At 36.4% G+C, this 21,929-nt stretch overlaps 1 protein-coding gene across 1 annotated transcript; it reads right to left on the bottom strand.

Annotated features, from left to right (window-relative positions):
* Positions 1 to 7,828: 7,828 nt before the first annotated feature.
* Positions 7,829 to 21,820, bottom strand: LOC140156066 (uncharacterized). Its single transcript, XM_072179183.1, has 6 exons — positions 21,702 to 21,820; positions 13,049 to 15,097; positions 12,082 to 12,122; positions 10,729 to 10,813; positions 8,929 to 9,067; positions 7,829 to 8,365 (listed from the first exon to the last, which is right to left on the bottom strand). Exons 2-6 carry the CDS (start codon positions 15,017 to 15,019, stop codon positions 8,145 to 8,147), a joined length of 2,457 nt encoding a protein of 818 aa, XP_072035284.1. The 5' UTR covers positions 15,020 to 15,097; positions 21,702 to 21,820; the 3' UTR covers positions 7,829 to 8,144.
* Between the last annotated feature and the right edge of the window lie 109 nt (positions 21,821 to 21,929).

The raw sequence follows: 21,929 nt of genomic DNA, 5'->3' as shown, positions 1-21,929 counted from the left end.
TTCGTTTTAGGGAGTTGTTACGGTTGACTTTTGTGGTGCAAACATTGATGTACTTCTTTTTACTTTTTATCTCAAATATCTTAATGTTTTAAGGGGTGGAGTATGAGTTTTGGAGTTTTTATGGGACATGAGAGCACATCAGACATAATTTGTTCCAACTTTTGGCTTTGTTTTGCCATTTTACGTGTATTACTCCCGATTCCAGACAAATACAGCAGTCATTTTATCATTATTAAAAAAATATTATCCTGATTTGCAAAATGAAACAGCTATCTCCCTACTAACTGGCAATAAAAAAAAAATTTGGAAACAAGGGCCAAAATCATACGTTTTTAAGGTGTTTTTCTATGTTGTGACGGGGGTGTCACTATAATGGAGCTACTCATGCTTGTTAATCAATCCCAAAATTGGATCCTAAGTGGCGAAATCAGTGCCGGTTAATTTGCTACCCTAAATGGAAAACGCATATTCTAATATCTTTTATACACTGTATTACACTAGTAACCAATTATCAAAATTGAATATTAAAACTAAACTGGCCTCAAAACGAAACTTATAATTTTTCACAAGATCATATCTTAAAATCCTGTCCATAAAAATGAACAAAAATTGCACACAGGATTACTTCAATACTCTACTCTAAACACTGGTCAGTAACCAAACAGTTGTCCAACTGACACAACAGCAAAATCCACTAACATGGAACAGCTTCCTGGACCACATTCACAGCCCAATAATTGGCATGGCACCCAACACAAGAAATCTGTGAGTAAATGGAATAGTGTGGAATAAGACATGTTTCTTGAAGAAAGTGTGTGAAAAGCAGAAGCAGCCCCGTTCCACACTATTCCACTTACTTGTTGGAAATAATCTTCTGTGTAAGGATCTTGTACGCATTATCACAGGTTTCATTTGCTGGGTTCCAATTATTCGCCTGTGAATGTGGTCCCGGAAGCTGTTTGTGTCAGTGCATTTTACTGTTGTGTCAGTTGGACAACTTGGTTACTGACTTTTTGAGGTCAGTTTCTGAGTAAACTCATACCATTATACTCAAAGTTTTGAATGCTTTAACTTGTGCCATGTCTTTGAAATTGCAAAATTAGGATTCTAGCTTTGTTTCATTTCGCAAAACATGATAATATTTTTTAATCCAAAACAATTAATGTTTCTGGAACTTAGTGATCATGTTTACCAACATTGTACATACATTTTATTGGATGGTTTATAAGTATTTTGGTCTCATACTTTGTTTGATTGAGACAAAAAAGACATAAAACACCTGAATTGAAGAGGGTCATTGGCATACACTGAATACATGTACAGTTATAATAAACATATTTAAGAATTATTGAATAAACAAAACAAAAGCAAAACTATTAATTGCGGTTGCTGTTCTTGTTGATGTTGTTGTTCCTTCAAATATGGCCCTTAATTGGAAATCAAGGGAAGTTGATATGGGCGTTCATTTAAATAATATTATGCTTTCTCATGTGAAAAATCTAACAAACTCTAAAATGCTAAAATAGTACAGCTTTCAATTTAAAGTAAGGAATGTTTTTAGTCATATCAGTAAAGCTCATTCATGGTCATGGTTATCTTACTTTCTTTTTTATAAAACTTCCAAAAATATTAAAGAGACCAAGTAATTGTCCACCACCCCTCGTTACCTATACATACCATTGAAACAATGGAAACGCAGGCTTTTTATATTTCAAGACCGTTTATTATTTCAGAACAGGTAAAAGTTGCAAGCTGAAGTACATTCACACATTAAAATTTTGTGTATACTTTACCGTCCAAACTTGATATACTGTCATTATCCAAATGACAATCAAAATTGCTTTTAAAATCTGACATCTCTCTCAACAACGTTTACTGTTTATAGAAAAATACAATTTAAAAAAGACCTACAAACCCTATATCATAACCATTTATAATTATATTACAGTGACAAGGGCCATTCTCCAGCATGTCACAAATGTTACTGTGGTAACGTTGAATCATGTTGTAACTAAAAGACTTAAGAATTTTTTTTAGGTTTGTAAGATTTGATTTCTTACATGATTTGTTAAACACATACATGTTCAATTTCATAACAGGGTTCCATGTTTTAATATCTGATAACCTTTGTGACATCCTGGAGAGAGGTCAAAAAGATCTGTTATCGTAAATCTCAAGAAGCATGTGCATGTACGAACAAGAATGTACAGTTCAAATCATTCCATCTATGGAACCATTGATTTTCTTGATAAGTATTCATTATCTCTTATTTGATTAAATTTATATTTGTCTAAAGTAAACTCCTCAACAAAAGTTTTAAAAAAATTTTTGAGCATCTATATCTCAGATTATTTGTGACATGTTCATGTTATGTTGCATAACAATGGATAGCTACTTTATTCCCCTTTGCAAATTACAATGACACCCCATTTGAAACAATCGCCCTTCTCACGCCTGAGTACATGTCTTGTGAATGTAGTGGGGTCTCAAACTGAATGTGCCAAATTGACCATTATTCTGTGCAGCAAGTTGCAATCCCATATTTTCACAATCTGGGACCTAATGCAATCCTCCAAGATGATTATGTTCGCCCCCACAAAGCCAGGGTAGTCAACGACTATACCTACAGAATATGGGAGCAGAGAGAATGGAATGGCTGCCATCAGCACAGATCTCAACACTTGTAAGACCAGCTTGGTCGTGCTGTACTTGTAAGACCAGCTTGGTCGTGCTGTACCTGCGACAAATCCTGGTTGAAAAATGGAATGCCATTCTACAGCAACATGTGACCAGGTTGGTGAGCAGCATGCATGGAAGGAGGTGCCTGGCTGTTGTGGCTGCGTATGGTTTTTCTACCCGTTATTGAGGTTAGTGACTAGTGTTGTTTGAGCACACACTAATGGTCAATTTGGCACATTCTGTTTGAGATCCCACTACATTCACAAGGCGTGTACTTGGCCGTGGCAAAAGTGCTTGTTTCAAATGTGGTGTCATTGTAAAGAGAAATAATGTAGCTATCCATTGATATGAAACAAGATATGAACATGTCACAAATAATCTGAGATATAGATGCTTGAAAAAACTTTCCAAACTTTCGTTGAGGAGTTTATATCTCCATTGAAGCACACAAATAATTCAGCACCATCTTCTGTATCTAGAATAAGCAATCAATCTTCCCCAACCAGACACTATTATTCTATGTAAACTGGGGTCCATTTCACAAAACCGTTAACCCTTCATAAATCAAGTAACCGTTCATAAAGTTACAAATACCTAATACCAGACGTATCTTTACAAAGGGTCCTAGTACATCCCTATACTTATAGGGTACCATTGATAAGTGAGATGACACTTACGACTCATAAAATGAACGTTTTCAAGACTTTCGAAGCTTCGTAAAATTAAATAATAAGTTGGGCATGTTTTTTTGAGTTGAATGAATTGAAAAGCTGGTCCATTTGGTCACAGATTTCAGCGGTGTATGTGGCTTCTGCAGGAAGCTCCCCCATTGCAACTTGAGTTTGAATTCCAGCAGCCACAGAGTACTCGTTTTACGCTCATTTTTGTGAAAGCTGGCAAGTAAATGTGCTTGTCAGTTAATTTGTAGCATCCCCTGTACCCGGTGTTACTCCTAGATTTCTCATATTCATACACATTTTCTATGTGTTTCCATTTTATTGTCTTTGATCCAATTTGGATATCATGATTCTTTAAATTATTTCTTATATTTTTTAGCAGATGTGGTGGGTCGTACATAAAATATACATTTTCATGCTCATCTTCACTTATTGGTAGTCTATAAAATGGCTGCTCTGTTGTTATTGAGAGTTCTTGAAATACACCTCTGTTATTTGTGCCTTGATCACAAAGGCAGACTTTGACTACTAATCCTATTTCATGTAATTTCCCCAAACATTCTTTAACCAGTGTTGTATCACGCTTCATCCAAGATATATCTTCAGGCTTCGTAAAGTTAAGTGAAATGGACCCGATTTTCCATTATATTATTTTAATTCATTTAGTACATGTAGCTCTAGAGACTCATATATTGCAACATTGTGGATTGATATAGAACGGTGTGTAAAATTAAACATTTGGGCTTAGCACCTATTTCTGGTGTCAAATTTGACTGGAATGATTTGACTCCCAGCACACTCTGATTCTGAGTCAAGTGTAACACTATCAGGTATAACGCAAAGGTGTGTTCTGCATGAGACTCACTTGACGTGCACTTGAAATTTTGAATTCATGCAAGAATATGTTGGAACTTCATTGGCATGCAGAATCAGAAAAGCACAATATTGTCACCTATTATGAACTGTAAGTAATATCAAGGTCCAAAGCAAAAACATTTTTAGCATTACAAAAAAATATATAGCACACTTAAGCAATCATTACAGTACACTCAAAAGCCTGTATTAGACATTTCATAGCACCATTACAAATAATATAAAATGAAATCAAATTAAACATTTTCTAAAATTTTTCATCGATGTATCACATACTTTTTCAAAGCTGGATTATGTTGTGAGCTTATTTCAAAAGAACACTTGGCAAGAACCTGTACTATTTGAATATTCATAGCACCATCATGAATAATTTAAATCTGTTAAAAGTATCTACAAGAAGTGAGTTGTACTCTATAAGCACCGCGATATAAAACTATTAATGTAGTTATTGATTCTACATGTATTTACATTGCTATTTACAATTAGGACTGCCTATTAAACCCTCTTCCATTGCTAGTGATTGTACATGTAGCTGCCAGCCAGTACATTTGTAGTAATTTTAATTACAGATTAAAATCTGTTTCCACTGGCAATTTGTAGAAATTCTATTTTTTTATAAACATAGTACTTGATCAAATTATTTTTCACCTGCTACATGGGACAGTGGCATGCTTGGACTTTTCAGGGGGAGGCAAAAATATGCTCAGTCTACCTTAATTCAGCCCAATTGTACCGAGATACCTGTGCACAAATATTTTCGGTTTCATAGCTGATACATATTGGGTTAATTTCACAAGACGCATGCACAAATTTGCAATTTTACACTATTTTATACCCAAATCAAGGTGTTTACCGAATGTGTGTATTTAAACACTACAAATAACAAGGAATATTTATATTTAATTTTTCATTGAGTTGTCAGGGGAGCAATGAACCCCTGCCCCTGCCAAGCACACCACTGTTATGGGAACAAACCAAATGATTGATGAAGCCATATAAAACAATTTCCCTTCCTCCCCAAACCAGGGTGGAGAATACATTTACATTCTAAATTTACTCCCCTCCCTTACAACCGTAAGTTTTACAGAGTTCATAGGGCTTCATCAATTTGTTTGTTTCACTTTCATACATACAGCTTCATTCATTTTTATTTGACCACAGTCTGATCCACTCAGACCAAAGGAGGAAATTTGACAATTTCTTAATTACTAATAGTACTAACATGCTCAGTAGTCAGTACCTCAGCTTACTGACAATGAACACCTTTAGTCAATAGCATACTTGACTGCTGCTTAATTTATTCAGTTGTGAATATGACCACATTCTTATGTCTTGAACTTTTTTACTCCTCATTTTTACCTGTCTGAATTTCATGCTGACTTTGCTCTGATTGGAGCAGATCATGTCACATAAGCACTGTTATTAACTACTGGTTGGTACAAATCTTAAAATACACTCACAGACAAAGAGGTTCTAGAAAGACCTTAAAAGAACCTTTATGTCTTTTATGAACCCTACCTACATCTATACATGTAACAGGTTTAATACTAAGTACATAAAAAGAGTCATAAGTTGAAAATGAAAAAAAAAAATGAATTCATTCATTTCACATTTATACATTGTACTGTCAAAATCATGAAATCTTGTTTCATAAAATAATAAGAATATATCAATTAACAGCACCAAATCTGTCATATAGGAGTTGTACATGTAGTAAAATCTTGAGTGTTAAAGCCATAATGTACAATCTTTTTAAATGAATCTGGTTAATTATTTTTTCAAACTTGATATTTTGGCAATTTGTAATGTTTACATGTGTCCCAACTTACATTTTATTTTGATTTCTGGTCTTATTAAGACATTAGAAGTCCAATAAACCACAATGAAGAAGCCATGATAGTAAGTGGGTTTACTTAAATTTTACCTTCCTGACAGTTGTTACTATATAATACTGTTTCATATTAGTTGGTGAAGAATAACAAAATTAAAATGTGACTAATATTGTATATTATGGCTTTAAGTCACATTTTATAGTACTGCTTTTGATATTTAAATATATACAACAAAAATCTCAATTTTAGTTAATAGTTTGAAATCATTAAAGAAAAATGTTTGCAAAACATAAAACTAAGTTTTCTCAAACCACTCTTACACTATTCAATCTAAATAATTCCGACTCAACATATACATGTAATTTGGGTAAAAAGTGGAGACGTAACTGGAGACTGGGTATGATATATAGATCTATTCTATAACTCTGCACATGGAAAGGGTTGTTGTGGAGAACTATGCAAACATTTCAATATACCTTAAGGACAAGAAACTAGTCTAACATCACGGGAGATCAGTAGCCGACTAGATATTAAGGAATAAGGATCACACCATCCAACTGGACTGGAGAGCGGTTATTTTTGTTTGTGTACATTTTGTCACTTTCCTGATTTTTAACTACTTTGCTGTCTTTTATATTCATGATTTTGAGCTTAAAAACACATTTTCAGTATTTGTAATTGTTTGTAAATGGTAGCAGAACAACGTCAAAAATACAACTGCTGGAAATATCAACCATAGGGTCCTTGACTTTGGATTGGAATTTACTGAATAAAAGCTCCAAAGGTACGCTAATGGTCCGCATTTTGAAATGATTTCAGTTCAAAACCAATTTAAAGTTGCAGGAATTAGGCACATTTTACAACAAACAACAGAAAACACTTTTCCAGATTTTTGGAAGGTTTACATGGCAATTTTATTTGGACATTTGACAGAATTTAGTCAAATACAGGTGCATTAAAAAGGGGGCATTTAGACAGTTGTGTAGGGGCGATTATTGGGGTAGAGGCACTAATTAATTAGGTCAAATACTACTCAAGTTTGTTCGGTTTATATAAGGCGGAAATTATTTGGCTTTTGTTACTGCGCGCCTCAATAAAGTCCCAACTTCACATAAGTGTGCACTAGTCACACAATACGCAGTGCAAACCTAGCGTAAGCACTGTGCTCAACAGCGTGCACGCCATTCTATATCAATAAACAGTGTTACGAGTCTTATTATTCCACCTTATATAAGCCAAACAAACTTTAGTTTTATGATTCTGTCCAAGACCAAGGGCATATTACCACATTTGGTATAAACACTGCATTGAGCTATTTTTCCACTAGGTTCTTTTACACGCCCTTATCAATATCTGTACAAAGAGAGTAATGTACACTTTGATAAATCAGAAATTACATGACATCTGTCTTTTTTTGTAAGAAATTGCATCTATTATACCGTATTTCGTCAAATAGTCGCCCCCCCCCCTCAAATAAACGCCCCCCACCACTATTTTCAACCAAGATGTTTCAAAAATGCAGATATTTCCATGCCATCTTGTGTAGTAAGCTTACCAAGTTTCCCACATGGTCGATAATAGCGTCAATAATTGGCGAAAATCTGGATTGGAAACCCAGAAGTGAGCCAGAAGTCAGTGTTTCTAGTTCATATTTCGTCATTTTAGCGTTTTTTATCGTTCTAAAATTGACCTTGAATAAACACCCCCCCCCCACTTGGGAAAATGTAATGCCCCGGGGGCGTTTATTTGACAAAATACGGTAAGTGATATTAAATCATAAAGCCCTTGCACACAATATACTCATAAGCACTATACTTGGCTGAAACGTCAGATTTCATTTTTGTATCATTTTCTTGCTATTTCTTTTGAAACACACAGAAAAAACCAACACAATGACATACTTTAGTTCATGGCCAAAAAGGATCTTCAGTATTAACTTTTTAAATCTCTGAAGGGCCTTGCGACAAACAATAAATTGTTAATATGGCCTGAGAGAGCAACTGTGCAGTATCATCAGTATATGATATTGTTACCATATAACAGCTAGATCATGGCTATGCCCTTGTCCTGGATATAGAGCATGTCACACTGAGTGTGATATCACTTTATCTTCTTTCTCACTGGCTCCCATAAAGGCTACAGGCATACCTGAATATTGCTTACAGAAACAGTACTTAGCTAAGCTAGGGTTAATCTTCTCAACGCAGGATGATGTGAAACCATACGGGTTAATGCGGCTTATAGGAGATGCTAGCTCTGATGTTATGAAGGTGTCTGATAGACCAGGATGAACTTTCAAAGTAGCTGAGAAAGAAGTGAACAAAAAGAAATTTGGCATTAGATAATAATGAGAAACACAGATGTCCTTCTGATATAGATGCAATGGGTCAGACTGTACCATCTAGGGAAGAATTTGAGGTTTGTAAGGAAGACAAAAACAACTTACTCACAAAAAGAAAAGTTTGCAGGTCTGACAAATACTCGCCTACAATCATTATCAGGGAACAAGAAACAATAAGGAAAAGTGTGGTACATGTACACAGCAACCAGCATAATATTTTTCTCTCCTTGGTCCATTTTTGTGGGATTCTGGTTGGGAAGATCTGGGGAAGGACGTGCCACAGCACGGTAGTGTGCGAGAATAATTTAGGTGTTCTGGAAGAATAGACACCCCTGATCGAGGGGTGATCATTTCATATACATCTTTGTCTCTCTAAATATGAAGCTAAATTTAAGGGTATCATCATTCATATCAAATGAACACCACAGCTACATGTACCATTGTACCATAGCCATCACCACAGTTTCCCTGTCGTCATTGTTACCCTGTTTTGTTCCTTGACATCATCATCATCACCATCACTTACCTTCAAAAAGTGCTCTGCCTGGCATAGCCTCCACTGTTATCTGGAAGTACAGAGGAATTGAGTGTACATCCACTGTGTGTTCATGATGAAAGTCTGGTTCTCTCTGGTCTTTGTCTTTAGTACCTAAAAATTTCATCAGCTGAAATGACAGGAAATAAAATAACAAAAAGAAAAAAAAAAGTGTAAATAGAAATAAATGAGGCCCAAAACTTCCAGGGTTGATGCCAACCTTAAGGTGTTAAAGCATTAAAACATGTCTGGGGTTCAAGTCCCCGCACAGGCAGGTATATCTGGAATTTGTAAATTCATGTTTAAATGTGCTAGTGTGCGATGCGTAATTCTTCTTTCCCTGTATATTGATATATTAAGAATAACGATTAAGCATCATTAATTTGATCTCGTGCGCTAGTTTGTAATGTTTGAATGTTTCCATGTTCCAGTGTATGATGCGTAAGCCTCTTCCTCTGTTTGTATGATTATATTAGGCTGGCGGTTAAGCATCATTAATTGATCTCGTACACTGGTATGTAATGCGTTGTTTGTATTGTTTACCCTTGACTGCTCATATCCATAAGTACCAGACTTGAATCCTGTTTATCAGGGACAGTCTGTGTAGATCAGTGGTAGAGCGCTCAACCGATAAGCGAGAGGTCTGGGGTTCAAGTACCCGCACAGGCAGGTATATCTGGAGTTTTTACTCTGGTATATCTGCCTATGCATGTTATGTTTCCATTTGTAAATTCATGTTTAAATGTGCTAGTGTGCGATGCGTAATTCTTCTTTCCCCTGTACATTAAAACATGGTTTTGTTATGAAAATGGCACAGACAGCTAACATAGAAATCCGTTTAAAAGAGGTCTGGAAGAGAGATAGGACTGTACATGTAAATAGCCCCTCATAAATATAATACCATATATGTGAAGTGCTGTATGAAATAAATTTTGGAGTCACTGTGAACATTTGAGCATTTTACAAGTTCTGGAAAAGATCCCATTTCTTTATAATTTGTTACCCCAATGACACCACCTGTTAGTAAAACCTATATCCCTATGATTTCACCTTCCTGAAGAACAGGTCTAGCTATTTACAATACAAGATAACACTTCATAGGGATATCAATTTAGACCAATCTGCTGGTGATTTTGACTCAGTTAAGCTCACGAAGTGCAACCAGAAGACCAGTGCTTAGCATCTGCCCATGAAAGACCATTTTTTAAGAATCTGTCACCAAATGACCCAATCTTTACAATGTAGCCTTTCCTCAAAAGACCCTTAGTTCAGAAGTACCTGAGGCATTTATATAACACATAAATAGCCTCGCTCCCCCATCCACCCTGGTTTATTTCCGCCTATATGACTTTAAGAGACCTTACTTTACTACACTTTTATAAATGTAATTTGGCTAATTAAATTCTTGATGAAATCATAATAAAGCATTAAGATCTGAGATTTAAACTTTAATAATATTGACCTTTATTTCACAATTATTTGAGATAAAATGCAGAATTGAGCAATTTTGCTGCCGAGTTTCTCTGTTGCAGAAAAAATAGTGACAAAACATTGAGAAGAAGTCCTTACCATGCTATATATGAGCAGAAAACCATTTGTTATAATTTGGGGGAGGGAGAAACTTCCCCCTGACAGAAATTGACCATTTGGGCCCTGTTTATTATGTCCAGAAATTATTAAAATCGTGCAAGGCTGCAATATTGCTTGTCAGGTTTGAGGTCATACCCCAGCTCTTCAACATGCACTAACATCCTGATAAAAATCATAGCAATGCCACTGTTTGTTACTCACCTCATCAGTTGGTTCTAGTCTGTCTATCTTGACAATCCGTAGCAAGCTCAGATCTACACATTGCTGTCTATGTGGCTTAGTTAATTTTATTTCAGGTATATTTCAGGTATATTTTATTAAATGTCATAGCAGTATTAAAACACTGAATTGCGACACAATTTACAATTTATAAACATCAAAATTAACACATTAATTAATACAACATAAAAATATATATCTATGTACAATTTCAAAGTAATATATTACTACATCAAAAAACATATTTAAAAGAAAAAGGAATTATAAAAACACAATTTAAATCAAATTCATAAAAAGTCAAAGAGGTAAGAGTAGTGCACTGGTAGGGAGCTCAATTATTGCACAAAAAAAACTTTCATATTGATTGAATTTTATAATGATACATGAATATTGCACACTGTTTTGGTGAAAGGTTTTTACTGAGAATATACAAGCTATTAAACTGCACTTTAATAAAAGTTAAAGGACACGGATGAAAATAATGCAGCTAGCACAACAAAAATAAGTAATTTAGGAAGTATAGGAGGGTAGTTCATTTAAAAGACTGGTAAGATAGGGCAGTGGGCTGTTCTTGAATCGGTCAGTTTTGAATCGGTATGGTTTGAATTTTGCTTGTTTCGGAGTTGCATACTTGATCTGAACTTAGAGCAGGGGAACCACCTTGAGAATCTTTCAGAGCTGCTAGCTTTGATAGCAAATTCCTTGCAGATATGAATTCTGCGGTCCACAAGAGATTGAAGGTTGAGGACTTCCAATGCATCAGAGTAGGTTGTATAATCTGATGAAAGGATGCAACGGCATACACGCTTCTGAATCTTCTCAAGGTGGTTCACCTGCTGCTGAGTGAGGCCAGCACTCCAGAGTGGTGCAGCATACTCTAGACATGGGCGGACATAACCTTTGTAAACGGTAAGGAGATCTTCTTTGTCAAGCCCGGCTCCTTTCAGTTTTCTGAGCATGAACAGCTTTCTGTTGGCCTTAGTGTACATTGTATTTACCTGACCCTCCCACTTCAAATCCTTATCAATGATAACTCCAAGTAGTTTGACCTTATCAACAACCACAAGATTCTGACTAGAAATACGGACTTCCACGTTGGGAGCAGGTTTTCTACCAAAATGGACTTGCATGACCTGACATTTTGTAGGATTGAGCATCATCTGATTATCAACAGTCCATTGGTGCAACGAGTCCAGGCTTTTCTGGATCTTACTAGGTTTCCCATGGCCCCTGCTTTCACCTATGGTCAGGTCGTCGACATATTTCCATACGTGGATGTCCGATTTCTTGTCATTCTCTTGGGCACTGTTGATAATACTTAAAAATATTATTAATGCATTGATGGAACCTATCAGACTCTTAGCCAAACCTGTCATCTGCAAAATCAAATCAGTAAATAAATTACATAACATTGTATTCAAATGTTTATTGAAAAAAAGCATATTCACAGATTTTGTTGGCTGAAATTTAATGTGGTATACACAGGTATAATAATTTTACCAAATAAAAGTTGCAAAAAAAAAACGTACAACATGTTTATTTTGACACATATGTTGTTAAAATCATCTGATGTCAATGCTTTTATCAGCTTGTACCCTGTATGTTGATGGTCTGTGATAGGTTCGGGATATGTTAACACTTTTTCTGATGCTTGATAGTATTTTCTAAAAAAACAGTTAATTATAATACAATGGTTACAACAACTTCAATATTTAAGGTGTACAAATCCAGCACTAAATGACAACATGACCCATGCGACATGCCAAAATCATTTCTCCTTGCTCTAAACTTTTAAAATGTGATGTATGGTCTCCATAAAACAAACTTTGTGGAAAACTTGTTCATCTCAAAACTCTGAATGTCCGTTTAATTACCAAACTGCATAAAGGGTACACAAGCTTTATGACAACAAAAGGGCAGTTAGCAATCTAGGCCAGGGCCAATTACAGTAAATCCAGCATGTTTCCAAATATTGTACAGTATAAATAATGTCAACATGTGTATTGTGTGCACAATGTGGTTTTCCTTTATCATGAGATAAATAATATCATATCAAATTTAGTATTTGCTTGTTTTTAATGATGGAAAAATAGATCTATATAAATTGATTGATTGATTAAATTGATTGATTGATTGATTGATCCCTGATAAAAAATAGTGATAATATAGGCCTACATTATTGCAAAAACAAATCAGCAATCATTTCACATAATTTGACAGGGATTAAAAAGTCTATTAATACATACTATTTCATTGTTGTGATGTGACAAGTTTAATCAAGTTCTGAGGAAGTACTACTCACATTGGTAAATTTCACAGGTTTCCACTGAAGGCAAGCACACCAATGCAGATCCACATCTGCATCGTTGCAAGTTCTTTGCTTTGGCACTTCATTGAATAGGCTGATCCCTCTTTGTCTTGACGTTTTCTTCAGTGTTGTGGAGTGATGTATAACTGACTGGAGGGTCTCAAATATATCAAATGGCGTAGTCAGTCTGTCATGATTTTTCATCAAGTTTGCATGCATCTTCGGTTTGGTATTTTTTAACCATTTTGGTAGGATAATAGACATATATGGCAAGCGTTCTTCCAGTTTACCTTGCATTGTGGTGCGAATCTTGGTGTAGCGCGATCCGTGATCACTAAACAAAATGAACACTGTATTATTGAGCAATCCATTTTTTTGTGATGTTTCTAGGAAGTTTGCTAAATCATCATCCATAAGTTGAATTTTATTTATGTTTGAATGAGTTAGTCCTGTGAAAAAAGTCAGACCAAACTTGGGGAAAGTCGGATAAGATGTCATGAATTCTGTTGTATAGTCAAGCATGATTTTATGTACTGGTTTTGGACCAAGGCACAAGCCACGGACATTTGCTTCTTGCCAGAAAGTCCTCATATAATGATCTGTTGGTTGGTGATCGAAACCATTCAGACGCAGGTTAAAAGCTGAAATCTTGGGTTGATCTTCAGCAAACATTGTTACATATCCATTGGCGGAATACATATTCCAAATAAAGTTGTAAGAATCGAGATAGGCACCCTTAGGTGCATCTCGTCTTACATCCGGCAGCTCTGATTCATGCCTACCAGTCAGCATAGGTATGAGCGCTCCAGTTGTAGCATCGCCAACAATGTTATATCCTGTCAGAGTCACAGCTCCCAATTTGTACAAAGCTTTGTAAGATTTTGGCATCTGCCGCAAGAAATTCATCCTGGATGTGGAATCTATGCCAAGCATTATGACATTGACACCCAAACCCTCCATACCTCTCTTCTGCTGCTTACGATGTAACCTGTCCTCTATCACATCAGGTCTTTCTACAATATGTGCATGCAGGTCAACATGCATAGTTGGGTCACTCTCACGGATCATATCCACTTCATTTTGTCGAGGACCTTTTTGACAGCCAAAAATGGTAAAATCTGACTTGACTTTATAATTTAGCTGTGTGCCTTGCTTTACTAGGTTAACTTTTTTTGGATCTGTTATTCTGGTGATGTCATCATCATAGCGCTCCAACTTAGAAACAAAACATGCACTGTATTTTGTACCTTTTGACACTGTCTGATCAATATAATACCGGTCTCCTATTAAAGTTGTCAACATTGAGCCATTGCACTGAAGTTTATCTGGTACCTCAAGCAGGTGTCTAATAGAATCATCAAATGGCTTCAACTCTGGCATTGTGCAAGCAAGTTCTGGATCTTTCTTATTGTTACTTTCATAGAAATTCGCTCTTCGCTGAGCTGTATTAAGTGCAGTGTACTGCTCTTGTTTGCCACCTCCTGCACGTGAATTGGCTTGTGGGGCTTTTTTAGAGTAACTTTTGAGTTTAGAATTTAGATTGGGTTTAGCATCTGGTAATTTCTCTCCTGTTTTCGGCCTAGAATTTGATTGCGGTTTCTTCTGTTTTGGGCTAATATCTGCGATTTTCAGGCGGTCAGATGGGGCCCTCTGTTTAGATGGTATTTTTTGATTTGTCCTTTTATCCAAGGTTCTTCTTACATCATCCTGTTTCACCTGAGCATCCCTCTGCTGGGCATTTACTTTCACTTCTTTGCTTTTCAAATCTAACAGGTCCATTAAGTCATCTTTGCTTTTCTGCTTCTCTATCCTTTTTATGTTATCATGATTTCTGATATCACCATGAACCTCTGGGTTATTTGCAGCCCGATTATTGTGCACATAGTAAAACCCTAGACATGCAAATATGATGCCAACTGGTATTATGATTCGCATACGACTACATCGCCCACAAAGTCTAGCCATCTTGGTTATAAAATCCAACTGGGTGTATCCCAAAGTGTAGAATGGTCAACTGTCTAGTCTTTACAGTTCCAGCAAGTCCTGCATAAAAAGTACACAAAATGTTAAAAACACACACAAAAAGAGGTGCAAATAAACACATCCTAAAAAGTGGTTTTTTTTCAAGTTGGGTTATGTGCCGGTCGGAATTTGTGTTTATTTGTTGTAACACTCTGGGTTGGTAAACTGTTCCCACTAGAGATCGGAAGGTCATGGGTTCGAATCTCATGCCGGCACATTCCCATGCTTTTTTTTTTAAGTTGGGTTGTGTGCTGGTCAGAATTTGTGTTTATTTGTTGTCTTGTTTAATTAATTGTAACACTTTGGCTTGGTAAACTGTTCTTGCCTTCTTATTCTTATTAATTATATTTAGTTTCCTCACTTGTATTATGCTGGGAAAATGATGAAGCATTGGTAATTTAATTCAAGAAACATTTATTTCACAGCTTCAATAATACATGATTTAAGGGGCTGTGCAATAATTATGAGCCCTGGGGGAGGGCAAAATTGACATTTTTTGCGAGCCGAAAGGGGGGGCAAGCAATTTTTGGCAAGCCAAGGGGGGGGGGCAAGCTTAATTTTGACACGCATTTTTGGGGCGCCTTTTTAACAAAACGCTCTAAAAAGGCATAGGAAAACAGTACGGAAACGCTTTGAAACCCTATTCTATTACCCCCACAAAAGTGGTATTTGAGTGGTGTGGAGGTATCATATTAACAACTGTGTTGCAGTGTTATTGGTTGGGTAAAAACCAATAAGTGGCATACCATTGACAAGCTTGGACTTTAAGCTTTAAGAAAAACAAGATTAATATTTAATTATGTAAGTTTTATGCAAATTAGCTCATGAATAATTAATGAGCTCATAGCCAAATATGATGAAAAAATTATTTTGATTTACATTTTTGAAGTGTATGAGTACATCAATGTGGCATTTTTATGCAGTTTTAAATACACTGCCGTGTTTCTACATATGTGACACGATCTGGTCCATGGGGGCCAAAGGAGGCATTTTTGAAAATTGAGTTACTGTAATTATTACAATATACATACAATATACATACAATAGGCTATCATTTACTGAAAACACGAAAGGTCTAGCATACTTGGTTCTAAAGTTATGAAGTTTTTTGATGTCATTTTCTTATGTATTTCATTGTTTTTTTACTCCATATTTTGACCTTTATCTCAGTTTCAAATTTGCACTTTGGCCCCATGGACCAGATCGTGTCACATATAATAAAAAGAAATCCAAGTTACTTTGGACTATATTTTAAAAGTTTATGGGCATTTTTGGGCTAATTTTAGGGCAAAATTTGGCCTAAAAATGGTTAAAATATGCAGGTTTCCAACATTTTAAACCACTTTATGATGTGTTAATGGTTGTTATATTAGGAAAAAAGGTGTTTTGTGGATAGAGAAGCGATAAATTATCAAAACTGTTCCATAAGACTTTATTTGTGTAAATAATATTTTTACATGCATATTAAGCCATTTCGTGCTTTGATAGGGGGTAATAGAATAGGGTTAAATATGCAAATTTTCCAGATCGCTGCGCTCGCAACATACATCTAGACCATTTAAGGTTTGCAATTTGGGATCCAAAAAATTTGGCATGTTCAAGGGGGGGGGGGAGGGCAAGCAATTTTTGGTGGGCGAGAGGGCAAGCGATTTTGGCAAGCCGTTTGGAAATTTTACCCCCCCCCCCCCGGGCTCATAATTATTGCACAGCCCCTAATGACAAATGCCAGAATTAGAAAACCAATTACATACAAAACTAAGTACATGTAGTGTATCCAATCACAAGCCCACTGATGACAGTCAAATGCGATCACGGTAAAACAAGCAACCTATTGAAAGGCAAGAGACAGGACAAAAGTGGGCCTGAGACAAGATTAAGAGGGACATCGACGAAAAACCTGAAAAAAGTTGTGGGGCAACACACGCGGAGCAAGCTCGTGGGGTGCAGGTTGCCAGCAAACAGTACAAAATTTACCCAAACAGGACAAAACAAGACATTACAATAAAATAAGATGTGAACAAAAGTAAAAAAAAATACTGTAATGATTTCCTTCACTTGTGTACTTGCGTAATATTTGTTTCTGTTTATCTTGACTGCTTACATTAAACCCAGGTAAATCAGTGGGAGCTGGTAGCCCTATGGATAAGGCGTTCATCTAGAGATTGGAAGGTTGGGGATTCAAATCCCATGCTGGCACACATACTCTTGCTTTTTGGGTTGTGTGCCGGTCAGGATTTGTGTTTATTTATTATTGTTACTTGTACACTAGTGCCGCACTATTACGCTGACTTTCGTATTCGGCGAGGAGGACGATTTCGACCTCCTGGTTTGTTTACAAACAGAGAGGTAGACAAAAACCGTTCAGCGTGTCCAAACACTCAAGTATCAGAAGGATGGTCCACAATAGCGTGATTCACGTAACCTGAATAGGGATTAAAAAGCTGTCACGTAGAACCATGTGCTTCTATTGTCCAATTTGCCATCAAGATTTCATATGGAAACAGTTCAGACCCAGTACAACTGATCATGTCAGAAATTAATATTTTGTTCTGGGTCTGATTATTCGACTACTTGTACACATATCGTTTCGCCTTCACGTTTCAAGAAATTAAATTTACCATCTTTTGATAATTAGTTAGGAATCGGTTTTATTTTAACCTCTGGCATGAGAGATTGAGAATGTGGGTTAAAGATAAGTCACTCTATGTTCTCATTTTGCAACTAAAATAGGCTTCTCATAAAGCTTAAATTTGCGGGCCAGGATGCTGGCCATCCCCAGATGGTGAATATACCAAGCACCCTTACTACATTCGGGTCTGAGAGGGTGCTTGACCAGGCATACTGCAAGCTAGTCCGAATAATCAGACCCAGAACAAAATATTAATTTCTGACATGATCGTGTTCTGGGTCTGAACTGTTTCCATTCAAATCTTGATGCCAAATTGGACAAAAGAAGCATATGGTCCTACTTCACAGTTTTTTTATCCCCTTATTCATGTTGCGTGAATCATTCTATTGTGGACCATCCTTTTGATACTCGAGTATTTGGACAAGCGGAACAGTTTTGACAGGCCCTTTGTCTACCTCTCTGTTTGTAAACAAACGAGGAGGTCGAAATTGTCCTCCTCGGCGAATACGAAAGGCAGCGTAATAGTACAGCACTAACTGCAAGCAAGACTTCAATCTTTTATGACATAAACATAATGACATAGATGGACCTCAGTATATGAGTTAATTACATTTACTGTCCTCCAGAACTATCATACATGTAGTACAAGATCATGGTACCGGTACAGGGCTTGAAATAAGGATTTCAGATCCAGGAGCAATGTTTTTGTGTAAATATTGGTTCTGGTTCCGGTTTGGTAAGTTAAAGTCATAATGTACGATCTTTTTTCAGAATTTACCTTTATTTTTTTCAAAACCGATTTTTTGGCATATTTGTAATACTTACACATGTTCTAACTTAAATCTATGAGCAAACTGTCAAATTCGTCCTATTTGTAGCAAAACGGGACGATTTTCTGTTGGTCCGACATAAAGTCAGAATTTTTTAGATTATGACGTTATGTCGGCCACGGTCGCAGACCGTAGTCTCGTACAAAACTAGCTTGGTTACGCTCCCGCCACATGTGGAGGGAGCGTAACCAAACTGGCCGCGTAGGAGACTAACTCTGAGGCCGCACTCGCTGTCCTAATCCAAATAGTGCGAGATGTTTCGAGTGATGAAGTTTATGATGTTGTTTCTTTGCAAATTCCCAATGTTTTTCAAGGCGTCCAAATGTATTGGGAACTTTCATAATGATTGCATATTATCATTTTAGAAGAAAAAAAGAAAAATCTAAAAATTTAAAAAGATCGTATATATATTAAGGCTTTAACGCCCCTGAAAGGGGTCAAACAAGCAGGTGCCCCTGGTCTACATCAGCTACAAATTCACACAGTTGGTCGCATGTCATAAGTTGGGTACAATTTCCATTACATGGTTAAAAATGACAAAAAATGTATTTTTTAATATGTTGTACATGTTGACAACCTCTAATAATTAACACTATTTTTAGCCTTATCACATGCTTAATTTTTTAGATAACGCTTAATTACTAATTAATTAATACACAGGCGTCTATGTAAATCTCAATTTTCAAATGCGTTTTCTCAAATCGGACCTCAATTACAAAAATGACTGTAAATTTTTTATTTTATGCAAGAATGTCATCAGATTTGGAGGATATGTTCTCAATACATTAATGCTTCAAGTGAACTATTTAAAATAATTGTACGTATGTTAATTACATTGTGAAGGTCAATGACCTTTTTACTAGTAATTAGCAAGACAGTTATTCTATTATTGAGGAAATGAATATCAAGAAAAGAAATGTACATTAGCATGTTGCTAAAAATACTGAAATTCAACCAGGATTTCATTAAAAATGACAAAAATGGAACATATAACCCTTTAAGGTGGTACTACACCCCTTGATAAATTTGTGACTATTTTTGCATTTTTCTCAAAAAATAATAACACATTGGTAACAAAAGTTATATGTATATTATAGGGGTAAGGAATCAAGTTACTACATGTACACTGGAATTTCAGTGACTCAAGACAAGCGTTACTTTATTTATGATAAGAAAAGAGGTACCGCTAGAATACATATGTACCTAAGTTCTTAACATAATGAACCCCTTGTCTTGAATCACTAAAATTTCTGTGTATATTGGATTCCTTGCCCCAATAATATACATAACTTTTGTTACCAGTGTTTACACAAAATGTAGTTACTTTTTGAGAAAATGCAAAATTAGTCACAAAATTTATCAGGGGGTGTAGTACCACCTTAAGTAGTCAGTAATTGTTTTAGTTGTACAAATTCAACATTCAAAACTGTCAATACATCATACCCTCACTAGATTTGAAAAAGTAACCGGTAGTTTTGACATGCTGACATATGAATTTTCACAAAGGCCCTATTGCACACTCCCGCATCCGCCTGCTCCACATCCGCCTGCTCCTCCACCCCTGGCATTTTTCATTTCAACTGATGTGATTTTTTTTACTGAATAATGTATAATTATATGTTTCAGTAGATTGAAAGAGTATAAAATTAGGCTTAAAATGAGGTATGAACCACTGCTGTAGGATATGGGGTTATGGAAAGCCAATCAAATTTGTATCACAATTTTCAGAAAAGTGTAATCCCTCCACCCTTTTTGCATACCCAACTTACAACATGTAGGTAGGGGAGAGCGTGGCGCAATGGTTAGGGTACTTGCCTTTAGTGCATGAGGTCCCGGTTCGATTCAAGGTGGCGATTTGCTGGGATATTGACTTGGAAAAAAAAAAAGTCTGAAATTAATGGGCACCTTCTGTAGATTAAATTCAGACTTCCGCTCCCCATGGTTCATTTAGAATTGGGTAAATGAATCATGAAAGTACTCAAATCCTTCGGAGGGGACGTTAAGCCGTCGGTCCCGTGTACAGAGAGTCATACCTGTACATGTATCTCGCAGCCAGTTTGAAAAGAGTAGGGTGTTAACCCCTGACTGTTCCCAACCCGTCCGGTGTTCAAATGGACCCCAATGGAAATAAGCTTCAATAGAGGCTTTCTTGGGTTATCCAGGGTTGTCAAAACCGAACAATCAAATCAAAACATGCGACCAGTTCTGTTTCAGAACCAGGGGCATTTTGCCTTAAATAATAGCAGGGCCTCGTAAATTTGCCCCTTGCTCCTGCTTATTTCAAGCCCTGTAGGCTGTAGGCCTACCGGTACTGCCATTAGTTAGTGCCAATCTATTCCATGACATGATTTGCTGCAAACTAGCCCTAGAACTCTGGCCATAGTATCCGTTTTTTACTTCCACTAGGGCCAGAGGCACTTACATTGAAAAATTTGTTGGAGATGCTTGAACGATCCAGTACAAAAAATCAATGCTTGATCGAACCAATACAAATGTGTGTCAGGTCACTAATTAACATGATAAAACCCACTTGAGAACACACAATCGCCGGTCATTTCTAAAGATGCATTTATACTTTATCGCTTTTGCAGAAACCTGAATCGCACGCATGATCAGTGTACTAAATCGCCGTCATATTTGCCTGCTGAGCATGCGCATGATTCGCTGTTTTTCAGCGACACGTAGGCTATTATTGACACACTCTGTCGGTCAACGTTCTCTAGAATTGCACACATAACTTGTGCAGTTAACGACAAGGATTCAGTCTGATGATGAGCAACCCATGGGTATAAACACAGCTTTACACAATGACTAATTTACATAGGCACAAAAGACCGTGTTCATGTACCGTTACTCAGCCAAACATGGCAGAGTAGGTCCCGGATGACGGTACATGTTCCTATCTCCTCAACGTTATACCTTTCCAACAAGGAAAGAGATACGAAAAGCGAACGTCTACTGCAAACTGTAAAATGTAAGCTTACAATAAGTTGAACATGCAAATTATTATTGATTTAAACCTGAGAATCTATCCTGCATTTTTTCTTGCACCAACAACCAACTATCTATCAATGCAATAAAAACAAAACACTACATTGTCTAAATTACAGCACTGCAATTTTTAAATACACTAAAGTCTAAACAAGGAAGTTGAATATTTTCATACCATGGCATATCACAGCATATGATCAGCAAAACAACGCACTCGATGCATTCGTGGCAGATGCACCTGCTTTAGATGTTAACCTCAGTTGGTCAAGGTCAAATGTAACTTCACATTGCCATCTCAGGTTTCACATGGTGGTGTATTTTGTTATTATTTACTTTTTGCAGCTGACCTTTGACCGCGTGGCTGTAGTCTACTAATTCAATAGTATATACGCTTGAACATATA

Source organism: Amphiura filiformis, chromosome 6 (assembly GCF_039555335.1).
Source record: "Amphiura filiformis chromosome 6, Afil_fr2py, whole genome shotgun sequence".
NCBI lineage: Eukaryota > Metazoa > Echinodermata > Ophiuroidea > Amphilepidida > Amphiuridae > Amphiura > Amphiura filiformis.
This window is presented reverse-complemented; position numbering and strand designations above follow the sequence as displayed.